At 34.8% G+C, this 21,219-nt stretch overlaps 1 protein-coding gene across 1 annotated transcript in view; it reads right to left on the minus strand.

Moving 5' to 3' along the window:
- Nucleotides 1–3,851: 3,851 nt before the first annotated feature.
- RP1 (RP1 axonemal microtubule associated) overlaps nucleotides 3,852–21,219 on the minus strand; it is a 189,525-nt gene continuing 172,157 nt past the window's right edge. The window contains exons 49-59 of the mRNA XM_064653041.1: nucleotides 19,507–19,714; nucleotides 17,855–17,914; nucleotides 17,372–17,550; nucleotides 16,643–16,865; nucleotides 13,562–13,716; nucleotides 13,354–13,429; nucleotides 12,375–12,453; nucleotides 11,874–12,159; nucleotides 10,239–10,317; nucleotides 7,792–7,867; nucleotides 3,852–5,102 (exon numbers count right to left, since the gene is read on the minus strand). Coding sequence (XP_064509111.1) covers nucleotides 5,048–5,102; nucleotides 7,792–7,867; nucleotides 10,239–10,317; nucleotides 11,874–12,159; nucleotides 12,375–12,453; nucleotides 13,354–13,429; nucleotides 13,562–13,716; nucleotides 16,643–16,865; nucleotides 17,372–17,550; nucleotides 17,855–17,914; nucleotides 19,507–19,714 — 1,476 coding nt within the window. The 3' untranslated portion in view covers nucleotides 3,852–5,047. The remainder of the gene's footprint in view (nucleotides 5,103–7,791; nucleotides 7,868–10,238; nucleotides 10,318–11,873; nucleotides 12,160–12,374; nucleotides 12,454–13,353; nucleotides 13,430–13,561; nucleotides 13,717–16,642; nucleotides 16,866–17,371; nucleotides 17,551–17,854; nucleotides 17,915–19,506; nucleotides 19,715–21,219) is intronic.

Raw genomic sequence — 21,219 nt, forward strand, 5'->3', positions numbered from 1 at the left:
CTTTCTGTTTTTTCACTGTAGACCATTATCAATTGAAACCTAAATGTCCAGGAAATAAGCTTCTGGGTTCCAATCCTCTTATCTTTACTCAAAAGTATTTTTTAGCTCTTCGGGTTCCTAATATGTTTTTCCAAGTCTTCTTTAATTTATTGTACAAACTGCCATTTCAAAATACACTCAAGCTCTTGCTTGCATATCTCTCATTTTGCCATTAGAATATCAGTATACTGTACAGGTCTAATAATTTTTTGCATACATTCATTCCAAAGGATTCCAAAATCTATTTTCTTTTGTTTGGCAGTACTTTTGGCAATTGCGGTTTAGTGCTTGATGTTTCTGCATTTTCTTCTAGTTCAGACTAACTGAAGCATTAGAATGAACTCATTGTACTGGATTTGACACATTATGGAAGCATGCTGACACAAAAGTCTGACTTTCTGACTGTCAGTCCCTTGGGGAGTAGTTCTGTGTCATGAAGGAGCTGTGCATAACCCTACTGTCCTGGCAGGACTTGCAATGGACCAGTCTCTCCTGCTGAACAAAGCTCCTGAGCAGCCCTTCTTAGAAATAAATGAAGTCCTAAGCCGTAAAGAGTTCTCTGGTGATGTCTTCCAGATCTGGTGAATCTGCTAGCAGATCTTCCTTCCTTCGTTCCTTCATTCCTTCCTTCCTTCCTTCCTTCCTTCCTTCCTTCTCTCCTTCCCTCCCTCACTCCCTTCCCGATGAACATTCGTTTTCTCATTCACTCAGACATGGTCTCACTGCTATGCCTTCCATAGATCTGACTTTAACTAGTTTTCCGTGTTAAAACAGTGCCCTTAGGAACATATGCACATTGAATCAGTTTCTCAGGAGCATAAAGTAAGAACTATTCTCCAAAATGTTTGGGGATTTTAGGTGTTTTCAATAGATTCATGTTTAAACTGTACATGCAGGTGTCAGTGAAAGTTGTAATATAGACTGTATGTTTAATATTTATGCACTAATTGCCTTTTTGCCCAACCAGCTTCATTCACAACAGGCACATGCCACTGTGTGCTCTGATAACAGAGTTACTCCATTGCAAAGGAAGGATGCATTTCCTTTCAATGAAGCCTGTATTTCAGCAAATTAATATAAGCACAAATCAGAAATACATTGGTAAATTGGTATGCTGTTTAGAAAATTAATATTAGAATACTATATATTTTTAAAACATACTTAAACTTCATGGTGAATTGGGGCTGTAGTTTCTTTTATTATATTTCCAGAATGTCTAAAGATTAGAAACATGTAAATACATTCAAATGTATGCTCTAGATCGATAGATAGATAGACAGACTGATAGACCTGATTGATTCCAGGTTTAAGCAGACAGAGAATAGCCATGCTTTGATGACAGCATCTGGATTTAAATATTACTTATGAAAGAAGAAATTATTTCTTAGAATTTTTGAGAGATTGAACTCAGGATTTCTTAAATTTACATTTGTTGTTTAGAAATGGATTCCAATCACCTTTCAAGTCACTTCATAGTATGTATTTAAATATATAATCAAAGATAGACCTAAATATATATGGAATGAAAGAAGAAGACATAGCCATATAGGAAAACATCAAGGAAGCAAACTTTGTACAATGCTGACAACCCTTTCACTGTCATTGTGCATGCAGAAACCAACCAACAAGCAAGCATATTTCTTTTTATGATAAATGGGAAAAGCATTTATGGAATGCCTAAGGGGATATTAACATGCCCTCTCACACTGTAAAATGTAATTAAGAATTTTCAGAAGTTTGAAGAAGAAAATTAAAATCCTTATTTTCTTTCCCATTTTTGATTCATCTGTTCAAAATGAATTCAAGTCAAGCAAAATGATTGTAAGACAAAGATTCAACTAGCACAGAAGTTACGACACTGCTTTGCACTGTTCAGTATGGAGGATTTTATGGACTTTTCCAGTCTACTGCCTTTCTTTGTGGAGAAGTGCAAAAGAACATTTCAAACTGATATGTCAGCAGAGGTGGTTTATATTTGCAAAGACATTTATAAATACTAACAATGGAAGACTAGATGTTATCTATCCAAGACATCTAAAGAAACTCAAAAGGGAACTTGGTACTTCCTTTTTTCTTACTCTCATGCCATTTCCACAACTGACAAACTACAGGGTGGATAGATGCAATATAACTGGTTGTATGTACTTAAAAGGAAGGAATTCTTTCTTATGTATGATGAGTTTCAGCAAGGCAGTACTTGGAGTTGGTGGGAGAATATTAAATGGTCCAGTGAGCCAGTCAGAGCATTGTTATATTTTTTTCAAGTCCTTAACATCATCAGCAAAAGAAACTAAGACACTTAAGGGCTTAAATGGGCAAAAATGTGTCACCTAGGTCAACCTAATAATATATATAACAGCATACCAGGAGAAGCGGATGAAGAAAAAAGATACAGTTAACCAATACTGGACCTTTAATGGCCATTTTCAGACTCTATTTTGTCTAAGAGTCTATATTATGATCTTCAGGGTATATATTTTAGTACCCAGCTCCAGGTTTTCTCTGCAGTGCAAAATTAAATTAATAATAATGACAATAATGATAATAACAACAATAGCAGCAGAATCCTCTAGCTGCTGCCCTATTGCACAGATCTTCAAGGACAGGTTGCAGCAGGGAGAGGCAGTTGAAGACGAACCCATCTCTCCACTACAGCTTTACCTTCTCCAACTGATTGAGTTCTCTCTCTGCTCCTTCCAAGACTTCTTTGTGTGCCAGATTCATGGGTTTCTTGTTTACCCAGGCAGACTCTTTTCCATGCTACATCTCCGTTCCCCACAGAGGCATCAGTGGTGTCAATATATGCCCAGGTTTTCTATAGGCAGAGCAGGGTGCTGGGAGGAAAAAGACGGGGCAGCACCCTTGCTGTGTAGGAACAGCAGAGTGCACACGAGGAGGCAAGTCTGTAATGTCCCTGTCTTTGGTCTGCAATTTTTCCAAAAATCATCCCACTGACAAGGGAGAGAGACTAAGTGACTTCTGTGCCAAACACAGCAGACATCACTGTATACCATGTGGAAGAAACACATTTGGGGTTTGGCACTGGTCACAAGCTAAATATGCTAACTGGCATGTCTTCCAAGAAAGACTTGAACAGGAGGTTATATGGTATTTCAGGTTTTCTTACCAAAGTGAAATCGCCTGCAAGCACCCATGATGCTCTTGAAATGAAGCCCTCTGCTATGGCGGCCCTGTTAGTGGAAGGCTTAGAGAGGTGTTTATATGGCTCTGGATCAAGGGAAGAGAATCAAAAACCTGATTTGGACACCCTATAGGTAGAGAAAATAATTTTCAAATATGGAAGGCAGCTGCAGAAGGAGGATACTCACTCTTAGTAAGGAAAAACAGATTAGGAAGGCACCGTTTACACTTGATAAATCAGAAATGACATCAAAGAGAGCTAGTATTACAAACTATTAATGAAAGACATAATAATGAAACAAATCACATAATAGATCACAATGAAGTGATTCAGTGTAATGAATACTGATACTAAGTAAGTGAACTGTGCACTCTGGGGATACAATTTCAAGTCCATTCCAGAGAGCATGGTAGTAGAGGGAGAAAGAAAAAGCACTTCTAGAAGAAATTGAATCTGTTCCATTGCTCACACTTACCACATCCACACCTTATACCTTTTGATAACATAGATAGATAAAGGTAGATAAAAATTATATTACATACCAAGACCAATTATATGCACTTATTTTTTTGTGTCAAAGTAACAACTGAGATCTCCACACACATACAGATTTCAAGCATCCTCATTTCACAGAATAATGTGAGTAAATAAGCATTAAACATATTAAAAAGACAGCCAGACAATGTTTCATCAACACAGATTAGAAACTCATTTAATTCTTGTGATTACAGAAAGCACATAGCTGATACAGAACATGATGGCATCTTGAGGGTGAAACAGGTCTAAATTTCAAATCTTCATAAAGATTTTAGGTTTTGGATGTACAAAAGGTGAAGCCTTTGATTAACGGAGGGATGACCTATGTAGCTTATATACAATATTTGTATTTTGATCACACACATGAAACTTCTGGCAATGTGCAAGTCATGATTTCAGTTCAGACTTGCCTAGATCCTAAACTCTTCCTGAGTCAATTCTGACAATATCAAAGCCTACCAAAACAAACATTAATTTGTGCATCTGTAGCTAAATATATTACTATTTATTGTGCATTTGCAAAAATAATTGTTCGATTTCTTTCTTTTTTTTTTCTTTGAAGGGAAGGCATTCACGCATATTGCACTGGAAAGCCAGTTTAGATAGCTAAGGACAGGCACTGCAAAAGTCATTGTGCTGAGCAGGGAGATGCCTAAGCCTCCCAGTAAGCTATTGCAGTGTTCCTGATAACAGCCTCTCTTAAGACACTTTGGATCTAAAGATTCACAGCTGAGTTTCTGTCTCAGCTACAAGATTTTACAGTCAATGTCAGAGAGAGGCTTACCAACACAGGGTGAACTCCTGAATAACAAGGTCTTTATTACTCTCTGTTATGGTCCTATAGAAAAGAGCAGCGATACATGGTAAGGCTGAAACATTGTGCAATTTGTTTGGAAATTGATTTAAGAAAATCTAAATTTTAATAAATGTTGAAATTGATAAAGATTCATCAAATTAGTAAATACTGACAGATTTGATACAAGAGCTAAACTTAGCTTACCCACAAATTATTGCTGGAACAAAAATATTTGAGTATGTTACTACATATGTCTACCATTATGATTGCTCAGATCAAGTCCACAAATCATGTTACATATTTAAATTTCTGATATGGAAATTTCAGTCATGCAAAGTTTTTGAGCATTTCTAATAGGATCACACTTCTGTGTTCACATTAGACACATTTAATTTACTGTGATGTTTTTAACTCATTGTTTTGACATTTCTGCACAAAAATTACAATACCTTCAGAATTATAAAATACAATCAAATCAAATCAGCATGAATTTGGAGAAGCAACACACTCAGAAAGAATCAGAAATCAAGCTGCTATGGATAAAGTTGCACTGCGGTGAGGCCATCACTTTCATCTTCAGAAAGCCACCTTAAGGAAAAAACATAAAAACCTGTCATAAACACAACACATGTAAAACTTAATAAACAGAAGACAAACTCGTGAGAGCCTGTTTCTGCACCTTTGATCTTCTAGGAGAGCTTTTACATTGGTTTATACAGAAGCAGAAACCAACCTGAAAAAAAATAGTGATTTTTTTTTAAAATTTTTGTTTTAGTATCCCAATATATGTAATTTAAAAGTGTAATTAACTTTATGGGTATATTTATTAAATATACATTCATTTTATTTCTTGGTCATATGGGTAACCTGTAGTTCACCACAAAGAGTGACATAAAATCAGGATAATTCAGAGTAAGGAAACCTGTTCTGTGATAGCAGATTATTGTTCTGGTATTCCATTCCCGTGACTGTTTATTTCTCGTGTCTCTTTGTTGGTTCACAAAATACTGAGTTGCATAGTGGGCTCAATCCTTGCTCTGTAAGAGCCTATGGAGGTTTTACTGTTGATTATATGGGAAATAAACCTGAGTCCAAAACTCAGATAGACTGATATTACCTGGAACCATGGATACAGTGGAATTAGTATCCAAAGAGAGTTAAAAAGCTTCTAACACTTTTGGAAGGTTTATAACAGTCTACCTCATGTGATATCTACTAAGGAGGTAGTATGGGAGGGATTCCTAGACATTAGTATAGCATTAAGTAGCTCACATCTGAAGTTGCACCTTTCAACATCTGGGAGATATGGCAGAATCTAAACATTTCCAGGTTGAAACACGCTAATCTTAGCAGCTAAAATTGCATATGGATGTCACAGAGCCTAGGAAAGGTGTGATGTGTATGGTAGACAACAGGCATTTAGATGGGTTAACAAAGGATTTGGGTTTTTCAGTGATGGATATCTTTTAGAGACATCGTTTGTACCAGATGAGTCTTTTGATGAGAGAATGAACCATTCCCCATTTACATGGTAGGCTTGATGAGGAGCTCCATGTCTCAGCTGGAAGAGGAACATGAACTTACAATTTCCTGTATTTTAGGAGTGCCCCAGAGCCTCTGGGTCACTGAGTACTCTGGGGTTAACCTCTTCTGCTAAAATACTTCCATTTTGGGTGAGTAGGTATACACCAAAGTAAGCATACATCTCTAACCCACCAAGACCTCTGTTAAATGTCCTAGTCAGCAGCATTTAGAATCAATCTGTGTCAGTCGCTCCCCCACATCAATGATGTGATTCAAATTCTTATGCCAAATGGGTCTCTTACATACCTTTGTCGTTTTACTACAATACTTTAAATAAAATTGAAAAAAAATCTCTGGAAAAAAATGTTTGTTGCAAGCTATCTTTTTCAAGAATCTTCCTCTGACTGGTGTGATCTGAAAACTCTTACAAGCAAAAGAGATGGAGTGGCATCAACTGAAATTCCGTCATGGATTGTGTTTCACAAAGGAGTGATATTCTGGTTTAAGGATTTTTGTTGCTGTCCACTAACTTAAATTTAGGTATTTGGAAGACTAGATAGTATCTGAGCATGTGTTTGGAGAAAGTTAAGTGAAGTTTAATGTTGTTGAAAGACGTTTAACGTTGTTAGGGTCATTAACAGCCTCACATTCTCGTGACTTAGACTGTAGAGTACAACTGACTATCCAAAAACCAAAAAAGGTACTTTTTTGGGTTCAGGGTTGGGATTTGGCTTCCGTCAACTGTTAAGTTTAGAGACATATTTAGGGAAAGGATAAATTAAATATTCTTGGTTGCCATTTCTGTTTTCAGACCCCCAGGTAACATTCTTCTCTCTAGATACAGGGAACTTGTAAATTTTCACACTTATGTGTTCTCCAGGTGCATTAAAAAGCTGATTTCCTCTTAGGAAGACATGAACATGTTTGCTTCAGATGCTTATTCTGAAATTCTTCAAGCTGTGAACTGTACTATAGTACTCACTATAGTGAGCAGTCACTCCAAATATACCCTTCAATTTAATTTCCAACTTTTGAAACTGTACTGTTTCAGTTTGATGCAGACTAAAGTGCATCTGCTTTTTGCACACTAGAAGTCCTTTACACCAGTACCCCAGAATCCAAATAAATTTAGAAATTTAGATCATCATCCTCCTACATCACATCATATAAAGCTTTCTTTTGGTTTTATCTTATTTTCTGAATGTATTTTGGATCCATAGTAAGCAAACATAGAAACAGAATGATTCTAATGTTTTAATGTTGCCTTTTTTATCAATAAGATACACTCCTTTTTCTCCAGTTTTTTATCTATACTGCCATATCCTAACATCCTCCTTTCTGTTCCCCTCCCATGCCTGTTTGCTTATCCATGATATGTTTGTCAGAGCCACATACGCATTAATGCTTGTATAATGGTTCACCAGACACCTTCTACCTTTGAAAATACATACAAATACCTTCTCTTGGCAAAGGCACTAAATTGTATCTCTTCCTTCTGCAGTCATTCAGTTTTAATTTCTTGGAAAAATATCGTGTTTTCTTCTAACAATTCTTCTGACATATTATTTTGAAATTGGCCAAATGGTTCAAAAGTCTTTGGCGATGGACTGATAGCAACACAGCATGGTATAAAAAAGTTCTTACTGTTTTAGAAAACCAGAAGAGAACCAACTGAGAGACTAAAAAGACTACTACTAATTCTTATGGAGAAGAAAATGGTTTGTACAGAGTGATGATGAACTGATCTGCTGACCTGTTACAGTAGAAGCAATACACTGAATTTCTAGATGCATCTGTGATTTCCACTTTTTCCAGAAACCAGCCACTTGCTGTAGAAGGAAAAAAAAAAGGAGAAAATTTAATAAAACCAAAACACAATTAGAGTATAAGAAGTGTTTCCAAACCCCATGTGGTTCAATACTTCCAAGTGTATTCAACATCAATAATAAAACTGAAATGTAGATAATTCAAATTACTACCAACTTCTCTCAGTTTTATAGGGAAGGTGTATGATGTTTTTGACAGAAAATGTAATGGAAAATTTTTGTTACAACTTAACTTATTTTTCCATATTGAACAGAACAGGTAACAAGACAAATGAAACAGAGTGCATGGTAATATTGAATACATTCTTGAAAACCCATTTTGCCCTTTTTCGTACTTGGAAATGCACTCCACATGAACCCCTGGTGGGCATTCTACTACTCCCTTCTAATTAGTATATTGATATGTATATAAACCAAGTGGTGAATCTGAATGCTCCTTATAATTCTATCTCTCCAGTACTGTGATTCAGAATAGCATCTCCATTTAGGGCAACACTCACATCTGTTTCAGCTTTAAGAATGTATTAAATAATATACTATAATCTCCTATTTTGCTGTGTGAAAAATATCTTCATTCTTGTGATATAGAATTTTATTTCATGGAATATTAAAATATTAAGATTTTAAAACCAAAACTTTTATATATATATATGTATACAATGTTTTTGCTGATATCTTTAGTTGTGTTTGCCAAGGCAAATATTAATGACAATATTTTAAAACTAATTAGGATTATACTGCTATTAGCTGACTACCTTTTAGCATTCTTTGCATGTCCTACAGATAAAGAACTATATTCTATCAAATTATTTTGGTTTTCAAATATTTGGACAAAGTTCTAAATAGGTTAAAACCAGTAAAAATATTTTATTTGTAAGTAGACTAAAAATGTAATGTGAAAATATTTGTAAATTGTTTCAATTTGAACAAAATGTAAATGCATTGCAACTTTTCTCATTTTTCATTGGCATTTTCAAAAAAATAGTTGGTATAACTAGGCCATGAATGTGTCTAGGTTTTCCATCTTCAATTCACAAGATTCATTTATTGATATTGTGAAGTACTTTTGGAACTCCTTTAATGAAATCTTGTGAATGGTTTAATATATCATAGACTCGACTTGGAATATATGACCTTTCAGGAAATCTCTAATTCATAGTCAGGATTATCAGCAATAAAAATTTACGGTCTCTCAAATTTACACAGCATTTTACAAGAGAATATAAAGGCATATTCTTGAAAAGATCAAAATCTAATGCTTCCTCCTTTATTGACAAAACTCCAACAGACACCTCTGAAATATCCAGGTGTGGAGAAATCCAGAGGCATCTAGGAAACAGATGAAACATTTCAAAGAGCTGTTACATTTGAGGAAGCTTGTGAAGGTAACAGCTGATGTGACAAGAGACACTTGGAGATAATTTCAGAGAAAAAATTAGAGGAAGGTAGTCATGTCTATAAGATGAATTGACACACACCAGCTGTGCTAGGAAGGCAGTATTGTGATGATGATCAGGGCACAGAGAGAAAAGATAATAATTTTGTTGATAGTTCGGGATCCAGGAAATGAAAATTCAACCTATTATTTCCCCTACAGACCTCTGTGCAACTCTCAGAGTGCCAGAAGTCTGCCGGTGTGGAGTTTCGTTTCCACACTGGGAATCGGTCCTAAACTGAATTGTGTACATGCACAGCAGGATGAAAGTCAGCAAAAGGATCTTATTTATTACAGGTATTTCAACAGGTTTGGTGATTTTTCTGTTTGAATTTTCAACAACATGACGTATACAATGTGACTGGTACTTTGGAAAAAAACACCACACCTGTTCAACTTTTTCCAAATAAGAACTGCTATTTGCAGAATTTTGCTTGGTTCATCCTAGAAATGATAAACCCTTGCCACTATATAGTGCATCATGAGCTTAGAGTAATCAGATTTTATCAAACCTAAAACTCTATTTCTTTGAGATGGGTTAAGCAAATTTCACCTGACTAGAGTATCTCAATACAATCAGACCTTTTTGACTCAAGTTATACATTGCCTGCAAATTTAGTTTATGTATTTGTATGTCTCTATATGTCTGTATACATCTGATATCTGTAAGGGTTTTGGCTGAGCAATGTTTGAAGGATAAAACCATCTGAGGTTTATGTTAACTTGATCTCTATTAGAAAAAAAAAATCAAATTAAAGTCAAGGGAAATGTGATAGACAGAGGGGGTGAAAGCAAGTGCAGTGAATCTGACCTCATTTGTACACAGATTTGTATTAGCTAGCTGTAGCATAGTATGACTTCAAACACCTTTCCAAATGTCAGGCAGATCTTTAGGCAGAAGATTTTTACAAGGCTACTGAACACAGGCAGTATACTCACCGAATCCTTTCCCATCGTGACCAATTTCAATTGAATACAGGCTGCCTAATCTTTTTGTCTTAATCTTGAATGTATCGACCTTTAATATTAAAATACAGTTATTAAAAATATTATACCTATACCAATGTTTGGAAACTTACAAATTTATTTAGGTCAGTTCCGAGATTAATTCAAATATAATAATACCAATTCAAAACAGATGAGTCACAGATGATTTATTTTCCATACTGAAGATGGTGGTATAGATCCTGTCCTACTAGGTCTCAGTTTAAACAGAAAGGATTCACTTTTCAATTTATAGTAGGACAATCTCCACCTCTTTCCTGACTTTTGTCTACCAGAAAAACATTTTTTGGTCTCATGAATACTCAACTGATATGGTCTTCTAAAATGTTATTTAGTATATAATATATAAATAAACATTCAAGAACATTAGAGAGAAAGGCTTTTGCTACATGTACCGTTATGTCTCTCAAATAGTATCTACTTTAAAATATTACCTTGTTTCATATTGCAGATTTTTTTAAAATGAGATTCTTTTTTCATAAGGCATTTGACACCACTGGCTACCCATTGGCTTAGCTGGATTGCTAACAGGATTTCTATGTATCTACTCTTCTTTTTCAAAAAGTAGCGACACCTCCTGCGTAGTAGTAGGCAAAAGGAAATACTGCTCAAGAAACTTTTTTAGTTGCTCCTTGTACCTGTAGTTAACCAGATTTATTAACCTCCTCAGTATGGAAGACAATTCATGGGTAAATATCTTTTAGAAGATAGTCACAGATATCCTGGCTGAAGAAACTTGGACCAACTGCAGGTAAAAAGATGTTTAGTAATACTGGAGAAAACGAGGTACATCTCTTAAGGAAGATATTTTCACTTGAGTTCTAATTATTCAGTCATTACCTTTCAATAAATCCACAGGAGAAAGATATGGAAAATATATATATATTTCTTGTTACTTAAGGGTAACCATCATTGTATTCTGTTGCAGAGGTGGTGACTAAATGGAGCAATTGCTTTGTCGGAGTAATATCTTATTAAAATAGGAGAACAGTCAGCTAAGGTACTAGGACATAATGCAGAGAGTCTGCATTATTATGCAAATATCTGTATCTGAATTATTGGGTCTCTCAATAACAGCCTAAAGCAAGATGGATATCAGAAATAGGTTGATGTGTATGGTTCCACTTTATCTGGTTATAGGCTTATACATTCAGTGAGGCTCACAGCATCAGTTTCCATGGCAAAGTAAAATGATGGGATGTAAGAGACTGATGTATCCTCATGCACAAAGTTTGTGCAACAGCATGGGATATTGCACATATATGCACATGAACAGGCAATGCATGTTGTGCATTTCAGAACAAGGAAATTAATAACTGGGCAGATAAGTGGATGTAATATGAAGATGTATTTGGGACTAAGAGACAGAAGAGCAACAGAGACAGCAGAAGTAAAATGTCCCTTGGTTACTCTGGTGAAAAGGTGAAACAGAAGTAGCTGAGAAAAAATCTCATCTAATGACGTGGAAAATAGAATAAATACCTAAAGTTCTCTAAAGAACTTGCAGAGATTTCAAATTTGCTTTTCCAGTACAGAAATTAACACAGCTTGTAAAATCTGTGTACTCACCTTTCCTCTTTCAAAGGGGTTTTGATGCTCTAGTGACTGAGAGAGTTGAAGTACCTCAGATTTGTCCTCATTCCCAAATAAAATAATATGCACATTGGCATCAGTCCCTGCTCCCCTTTTGTTGCCTGTGTACACTTTAATAGTATACTCTGTCACATTTCTCGCTTGACTTTCTTCTTTATTTAAGTTGTTATCGATTTCATTTTTTTGTTTATCTCCTCTAATAACAAAAGATCTTGGGATATCTCTCTGTATTTCAGGCTTATTTGCACCCACAGAAAATTCTCTGAAAAACAAAACCACATATGATTTTGTGGTAAGTAAATCATATGTTAAATCAAAAAAATCCTATGAACTTGTGTGGAACAGTTAAAGATGGATTTATTTTTCAAATATCTATTTACAGAACCGCTCTGATAGTTACTTTGATTCAGTGTCTGCTCAGTGTTTTCAGCCATTACATTTTAAGAAAACATTGCTAGCTTTACATAATATACTTACCCATTCATTTCAAATACATAGATAGGATGCTGCTTTGCAGCTTCTTTCACTTCCAATTTTTTAATGTTCAGTTTGCAGTCTACAAAGAAGGAAATAGAGTTAGGTAAAAATGTTGCATTGCATGTCAAGAAATTAGGTAGACTCTATTGTTGGTATAATGGTGTCATTCCTAATATATTAAAACATCATTTATTAATTAATTTATGAATGCCAACAATTGAGTTAAAAATTGGGTGATAAGCCTAAAAGGCTTTTATGAAGAGTCTACAGATAGGCAAACAAACAAACAAAAAAAGACAGATAAAGTGTAGACATAGAACCCCTGTTTTCCTAGAAAACTGTCTGAAAATGATCAACTGTAATACATAGTAAGTAATGATTTGCAATTATATAGCAAATTTCATTAACAGACTTAAAAAAAATATTTAATTATTTTTTTAAATATTCCCTCATAGCATGATAACTGTTCTATAGATGAGGCAAAGAGGTGTTAAAGTCATGACGACTTTAAGGAAGTTCAGTGACAGAACTTGCTGACCAACAAATAGAGGTAAAATTCCCTTACGAATGTTACAGAGAGAAAAGAGAACAGTTGGAAAAAATAGTGAAAATAATTGAATCAGGGAAGGAATATCAAACAATACCAATTTCTTACTGGAGTTATAATTATTCTCCTAGATCACTTCTTCATAGATGATGTATTAATTGCAGAATATAATTATTCATCCTAATTTTATGTTCTTCTTTCTTTTATGCAATGAAATAGTTTACTTTCTGGATGCAATAATGATATAGATTTTAGATCCAAGGATTTTAATATATCAAAAGGTAGGATTTTACTTTATAAAATATTACCTTTTCTAGAAGTAGCCAAAGGAAATTAATTAGTATTTAACTCTGGCAGTGATTTCATTGACTTTAACAGGATGCTAGCTGTGTGATTCACATCACTGACTTTAGAAAGTAAAAAGTACTTTACCTGTTTTGCTGCTGATCAAAAGAACAATTTTGTCCAGTTCTCCCAAATCCACAGCATCCACAATAACTAAAAATGACTAAAATAAAAGTATTCAGTATTGCAATCTCAAACTATATTACTTAACTGTATAGGAAAATTTGAAAATAATATATAGGAAGTACAAGAGTGGATTAAAGGGTAAGTTTTAAAGTACTTTAAGGCAGTGTACCTCATTTTCCTCTCCATACTGGACATTCTGCAATGGCTGGAGAAGAGATCTGTCCCCTGTGTCGCCACGACTACCATATATACATGCAGTCACGTGCACTAAATTTCTCTCACTCAAAATATTTCCAGAAAATACTGTTAGATGATATGTAACCACTGCAATATCAAGCAAAAAGAGATCTTGACTAGGTAACAGTTCTGCAACATCTTCACGTGGCAAGCAGAGCTGTCAACAGTCCCATATGCAGCAAACAATGAAAATGACCTGGAATCCATCCTGGTGATGAAGCTGGGAGCAGCAGGTGAAAGGGCCAGAGAAGGACTGAAAATAAGGCTACAACATATGTCCAAGGACTGTGCAGAATACTGGGGCATAGAGAGGAATAGAGTAAGATGCACATCTGAAGTAGCTCAAACATGATCTGAAATGGACATCCTATGCCCGTTATGGCTGGAGGTTCCAGGTGACTCTGGCCAAGGCAAGTAAGATCTGTTGACTTATCATGGCCCTGATACACTGTAGTCAAGCAGAAGTTGCACTGCATGAACTTTGTATCAGATCATACAGTGGATAGAACTGGCAGAATTCATTGTACAATTGAGCAATTGAGGAAGACTAATGTAGGCAAGGGCAGAGAGTTAAAATGCTTCAACAGCGGTCTTCCTTCAGGTAGTGTGATCAGATTATCATAGCATAAACATAGGCAACCAAGCTTTTGTCTCTGTAGTGTACTGAATAGATTGGAGAGAGGAAAGATGAAAGCAATCTCTGAAAAGAAGTTACATACAATAAGGGTAACATATATGAATGCTACAACTCCGTTAATTTTATAAAATTCAAATTATTTCCTAATCTCAGTGTGAATTACGGTTCTTTTTTAACTTTGTGGAAATAATCTATTTGAAAGTAGCATAATGCATTTTTATTTCACCTTTTCAATATTTAATTATTTTGCCTTAAAAACTACAGATTTGCAAAATTCACCTTCTGTACAGCCCTGTATGTGAGAGGAGAAAGAGAGCAGCATGTCATCCCTGGGGATTCCTGAGGTGTTAGCATCTCAAAGGGAGGTACAATGAAGAGAAACTATTTATGTATATATTCAGCTGGAGGCCTCTGCCCATTAATACACCCAAAGGCACATGTGTTCACAGCCAGAACTCGAGGGTCTGTACTGTATTTTATCAACTGTGTTTTGATGGTTTCAATTAGCCATTAGCCTATGCTTCATCACAATCCCAAATAGGAAAAAAAAAAGAAAGAGGCAAAAAGAAAATATAACTAAGAGATGAAATATTAAGTCACTCTATGAATGACAGAGCTTTATCTGAAATTTAACAGCACTTGGCTTCTGGTTATGATGATTATGATCAGCTGCTTTCCATTCCAATTAACACAATACTGGTTTTGTTTTTAGCTGAGAAAAAGAAAACTGAGGAGAAAATAAATTAGATTTAGAAAGATGACAGAAAAACATATCTCTTTTGCACAATAAACTGCAAGTAAGTGTGTGTGTAAAGATCGCTTTGAACTCCACATGTACCACTTACTGTGACACTGCTTAAATCTATCTTGGACATAAACAGCAAAGATTTGGGGGAATTACGGTTCCAGTTTTTTCTTCACTGTGGTTACAAAGCCTCCTTTAAGATTTCTAAAGCATGTGTGGAAACAAATAAAAGCCACAGAGATGAGCTATTTCATTTGTTTGTTATTTTACCTAAACACATGGGTAATATAACACCTATTCCTTGTCTGTGATTTTTCTATCTCTCAATCTCAGAGCCTTTACAAAGAACAAAAATATTACAAAACAAAAAAAAAAAAAAAAAAAGAAAGAAAGAAAGAAAAAAAAAAGGCAAAGAATGGGGAAATTATTTTTTCAACCAAGAGGTTGAAAGTGACAGCCAGAGTCAGAAAAAGTCATAGGGATTCCAATCTCACTGCCCCTTTATCCCCCATGCTGGATCTTTCTCCCATCATTTCTATGTGCTTGTACCTGTATCCCGCATACTTCTGCATGTGACAGTGATCAGGCTTTTGCAAGGGGCACAGTCATGGCCTTTATGTTAACCTGAAGGTCCTTTTTTTCAGTCTTGAGCATAGAAGATGAAAGCCATTAAGCCCTGTTTTGTACCCATACTTTGGATGTCTTCAAGTGAAAATAACACCTTTAAGCAATATAAAATCTAAAGCCTAAATACAAAATTTACATTATCAATTGCAGCCAAAATATGAAAAAAACACAAAGCCTCAACCTCTATTAATTCTACTGAGATTATTTGCATACATACATTTAGATGTATTCAAACACCTCACTGAAACTGGGCCATAAGTTCAAATACAAAGTGTATTGGGGTGGTTAATATAACATCTACTTCAACTCACTTTAGTTGAACTGAATTATTTGGTTTCTGCATAAAACACAGACACAAATTATTTGAATATTAAGTATCATTAATTGGTCTGTTAATTTAGCTGACAATTGTTTCATTATATAGTAGCATTCAGTAATGAGGAGATATGGTGGATTTTAGGTGAAAAGATTTCTTTTATTTTACTTAACCAAGGTGATGTATGAAAAAATTGTTGAATTATTTTAACAAGCATAAATATTTGGAGTGTATAAAGATAATAAAACTGAAGCTTATATGTAGTTTTGAGCCGTTATTTACTGAGAGTCTTTGTTTGGAATGTGCAAACAAACAACAAAATCTCTTAATAGTAAATGAGCTATAAAAATCATATTGTTAATGTCAGTAATATGAGCTGCTGAGGACTAAAGGAGAATAGAAATATTACAGTATTGCAAGAAAGGGATATTTCTTATGAACTGTTCTGTGTAGCATATAATAATGGTTCTGTGCAATCAAATGAATATTGCACTTACCATTTTATGGTACAGAAATTAAGCTGAGTGGGTAGTATTTTCCTTCATACATTTTAAATTCTTATCCAGCCTTTATGAATCATTAAATAAAACCAATAAAAATTTCTGTTTTGATAAAGGTTTCTATTGTAGTACTAGGATGTGTTAACCTCCTGGACCAGTCTACTGCTTTGAAGTAGATTTATACCTACCAGAAAGTGCTTCTTTTAATGGCCACTGTATGGGGAATTCAATCCATCTGTCTCCATTAAGAGAAAGAGGAAGTGTTTTATTTATGGTGAGACTAAAGGTATCCAGGGTCGATGTGTTCTGTATTTTAAAGTGATGAAGAGACAACTGGGATATGCTGTTTTCCAAACTCTGGAGACCAAGTCTCACTTTGTAAAGTGTTCCCAAATCAGATGGTAAATGTATCTAGGAAGAAACAAAACCATGAGTTAGCACCCAAACAGAGACAAATGCAAAGGTAATTTATAGCAAGAGAGGAAGTTTGCTTTAAAGGGATCAGAACAGTCCTGGACCCCTTTTACATCAACCTTGGTGCTAAAAGTCCCATTGACTTCAAAGGCAGCAGAACCAAGTTGACTGTAGGCACTTAAGGATATTTTAGCCTTATCTTCTAGGGACATTCATTGTAATTGTTCCATCAAATTCAAATTACATACCACACTTATTTCTAAATGTGAATATGTAACGTTAATGCTATTTAAATTGATATACATTATTAACTATTTTTTTTGGGGAAAAAAAAGAATATGCTTGATCATTGTGAACTCGAGAAAGTAAAAAAATTAAAAAATGAAATCTGGTGTGCAACTGAAAATTTCAGTTCTGTTTTTCTTGAATATTTAAACAATAATACATGATTGTCTCACTTTAAAAGAAAACTCAAAGAAAATTTAAATATAGGCATATCTTACATCATATGTTATTTGGTTCTTAGTCTGATGATCCACTCTGTTTTCCATGGAAACTGGATTTGACTTGCCTTTGTTTCCATAAAAAACCATAACCATTTTGGATATATTTTCTGACAACTTTTCAAATTCTGGTTTTGTTTCTTCTTGATGTTTTGTTAAATAAATCCTCCATCTGCCTTCTGAACAAATAAAATAAAGAAAATAAAAAGGAAAAAAATATAAATGATGTTTCTGTTTTCATATATTAACCAAACTATCTGATATAAAATTTCTAAGATGCTTAGTCTACATGGAGAGCATTACTTTATTAGCATGTCACCTGGGTGCTGATCAAGTATAAGTATATTGCCATTTCTTACTACTGCGAAGGGGAAACTACTGTCAGTACTCATAAGTGTCATGACATATGGTGATGAAAATATTCTCCCATTATTACTTCAAAAATGATCAATAAAACAGTCAACGTAACTAGAGAAGCTATACCTGAATTCATTTGTTCTTTTCCTAAAGACCAGGCAGAAGTGCTCCTCCTTTCCTGAATTTCTAATTAAAAAAAAAGATCAAATTAATACTTTCTGTAGAACAGTGTCTATACGATAATAAATGTCTGTATTCATCTCTAGTGAGACAATTGACTGAGTATTATATCATTTAGATTAAAGATTTAAATAGGAAGTGTACAATGTGATTTTCTACTTAAGCATCATCTCCTACATATCATCCTATTTAATGAACTGACTCTAGGGCTAGCTCTTTACTGTGAAATGGCTGTAACATGAAGATTCAAGTATTTTTCATTTTAAAGCATTTCTGTTTTATTTGTACAATTCATGCTCTGGAAGAATGAGCACTAATTAGATGTGTTTAAAGTCCATTCTAGGGTCTGATGTTCCTCCCTGTGATATTAGTCTCCATTGATTTCAGTGGGATTTGGTATTGACAAAAACTGTTTATAAACATTAGATAGAGGCCTGAACCAAAGATGAGAAGCCTTCTTTTGAGTTCATAACCTAGACTGGATTTGCCAATTATAGTATAAAGAAACTCACAGGAACATTTTGTTCAAAACAGTGCAGTCTGGTAGAAACAGAAATTAAATATTCGTTTTTCTTTTTTTTAGAGAAAAGTCAAAACATACAATCTAAAACAAAGCTGAAATTATTTGCTTTTGCACAATAGCAGCTTCCTCCTTTTCTTTCTGGTTTCAAATGATCAAAATTTAGAGACGATAAAGCAGAGAAAATGGATTGAATTGGAATCATATTCATTGTCAAGAGACTAGTGCTGGACAAGAACAGTAATGCCAAATGCTGCTACGGTGAGCAGAGATGCCTTGGGAGTTAGGTGGAAAAGAACTAGAATATTTTCTCTAATCTAAGGACTCATCTATACTGCTAATTAACTTCTCCTAGAGGTAGTACCATTTGAACTACATCAGTCTTAGAGATGCATGTTGAGCTTTGATTGCCTGCTGATATGGTTGGACCGTGTTGTGGTTCGGTTCTATCTTGCACACCAGATTGTATTCAAATATATGCTTGTATTGAAATCATGACACAGAGAGGAAGGATGTACATTCCCTTCTTGTTTTGACAAAGAGTGCAGTCACAGGCAGTGGGGTGAAAACTGAGCCTCTGTGGTCTCATTATCACATGGTGTCAGTCAAAAATATGTCCTGTTTCTGGCAAAAGCTGTCCAAACTGTGTAGCAGAAATATGGTAAAACAGTCATCTTCAATACAATAGAGATATTTTCTTCACTGCTTAAAAATATTTTGCCCCACTTTTTATCTCATTTTCACTCTGCCTAGCAAGTAGTCGGCAGAGGTACTTGAAGCTTAAAAAAATAGTTTGCAAATGTAGAAGTAAGACTTGGAGAGGCAGCAGTATGTAAAGACATAGGCCAAATATGTTGCCATTTATGCCACTATAAATCTGGAATAACAAAGCAGAAATTATCCTCTGGCAAATAATGTTTACTAAATGGTACTAAAACACAACCATGTTCAGACCCACTAATTCCCTATATAATGACAATGTTCTACTGGAATAATTTAAACAATAACTTGTTTGTAGAAGGAAATTACAGTTTGGAACAAATTTCTTAGCAAATGATAGTTTGAAGATAGTATTGACCTGTGGCATTCAGAGCTACTGAGGCAGATCTTTTTCCATCATGTCTGTCTTTAAGCCATGTATGAGCCATAAACAATGTTTCGGTCCCTGAAGATGCTGATTCTTTCACAATAATCTTCTCCAGAAGCCAGTCAGAACCTTTCCCTTTTTCAACCACCATCCTTTGCAGAATCCCAACATCTACTGCTTCCACTTGAAAAACATCCACCTGAAAAATTCAGAATCAAAAAGTCATATGGAAACAGAACCACGGAACCAAATTATCAGTGTATTTTGAAATACAGAAGCGAGAAGAAAATCAGGAATTTTTTTGTTAATTCAGTAAATACCAACAGAACCAGATGAACAGAACCAGAACAAGTTTAAAGATGCTAAATGCCTGCCTTAAGAAGTATTTACCTGCTTTGTGGTTCCACAATTTACAGCTAAACTGCTTCTTTTCCCACAGAGATCTACCAGTTGCTTATGCTCAATTTGTGAGAGATTTTCCTTCCCAAATTTCGAGTTTAATGATCTACAGGGATACCATTTTAAACATATCTTACTCTCAACAAAATATACGCCAAGGGCTATCATTTGAGGGATGAAATACAGGGAATAAGAAGGGTGGAAATAAGCATCACAGAAAGGTATTTTGTTTTCTTCAGAAAGAATGACAAACTTCATTCCAGATTTGGATTAACTTGTAGGACTAGTTTCAATAAACATAACTGAATTTAAGGAAAAATTAGAGATGGTTATGTTGAAATAAGTTCAACTCTATCCGTTAAAAAGTCCATAATATTTTTACAATTTTTAAAACACTGAAGTAAGAATCCTAAAGTAAATGGTACCAGTTTCACAATATGGGATTTTGGATTTTTTGGTCTTCACCTCTTTTCCTATTTCCTCAGATGGAAAACAGAGATTAAACTCTTGGCAAAGAGATTTTCCACCCTTTTTGCTTTATAGATTATGAATTATCATCTCATTTCTATTGGGGTTGATAACTGGTAAAATGTAGTGTTATTTGTGATGGAATTTCCAGCATGATTTAAAGATATAAAGATGTTTTTGAAGGGATTAGGTAGCAAGAAAAAAATGATGAAAAACATTTGACTGCTGAGAAGTCTTCTCAATCTAATTCACACTGAAGTTGCTCTGCCAGAGCAAGAGGGCAGCAACCCTTATTCAAAGGTTTATGCAGAGATGAAACAGAGAAAAGCAGTTCTCTTGCTCCACCAGTCACAATTATGTTTCTTTCCTGGACAGGTTTTCCAGCTGCAGAACTGATGAAAGATTTGTGTCACAAAGACCAGCCTGACCAGATTGCACCTTAATAAGACCCAGCATAAGCTAAAATATTGAGCTCAAAATTGCAGATATTATATGACCACCTCTGGTCATTATATGACCCAGAAACAGAAAATTTTTAAATTTGTTCTTAATAATTTTTTCTTGTTTTTTATTAATGTATGTACATGTGAATATGAAAGTATGTGTGTTTGTGAACTATATCTTTAACAGTTTCCTCAAAATAATCACCAAACCATCTTTGAATTACTCCGTGGCTTCTATACTGAAAGGTCATGTTAGTCAAAAACTGCTAGAGTGCATCATCTAATCATCATCACATCTGCACTATCACCCCAAAGTTATCATTTGAAATTGGAAAGTGAGACAATGATTTTAAGGAAAAAGTGCTACAGAAGCACTTGAATTGCTATACTTCCT

This window comes from Pseudopipra pipra, chromosome 1 (genome assembly GCF_036250125.1).
Source record: "Pseudopipra pipra isolate bDixPip1 chromosome 1, bDixPip1.hap1, whole genome shotgun sequence".
Taxonomy (NCBI): Eukaryota; Metazoa; Chordata; class Aves; order Passeriformes; family Pipridae; genus Pseudopipra; species Pseudopipra pipra.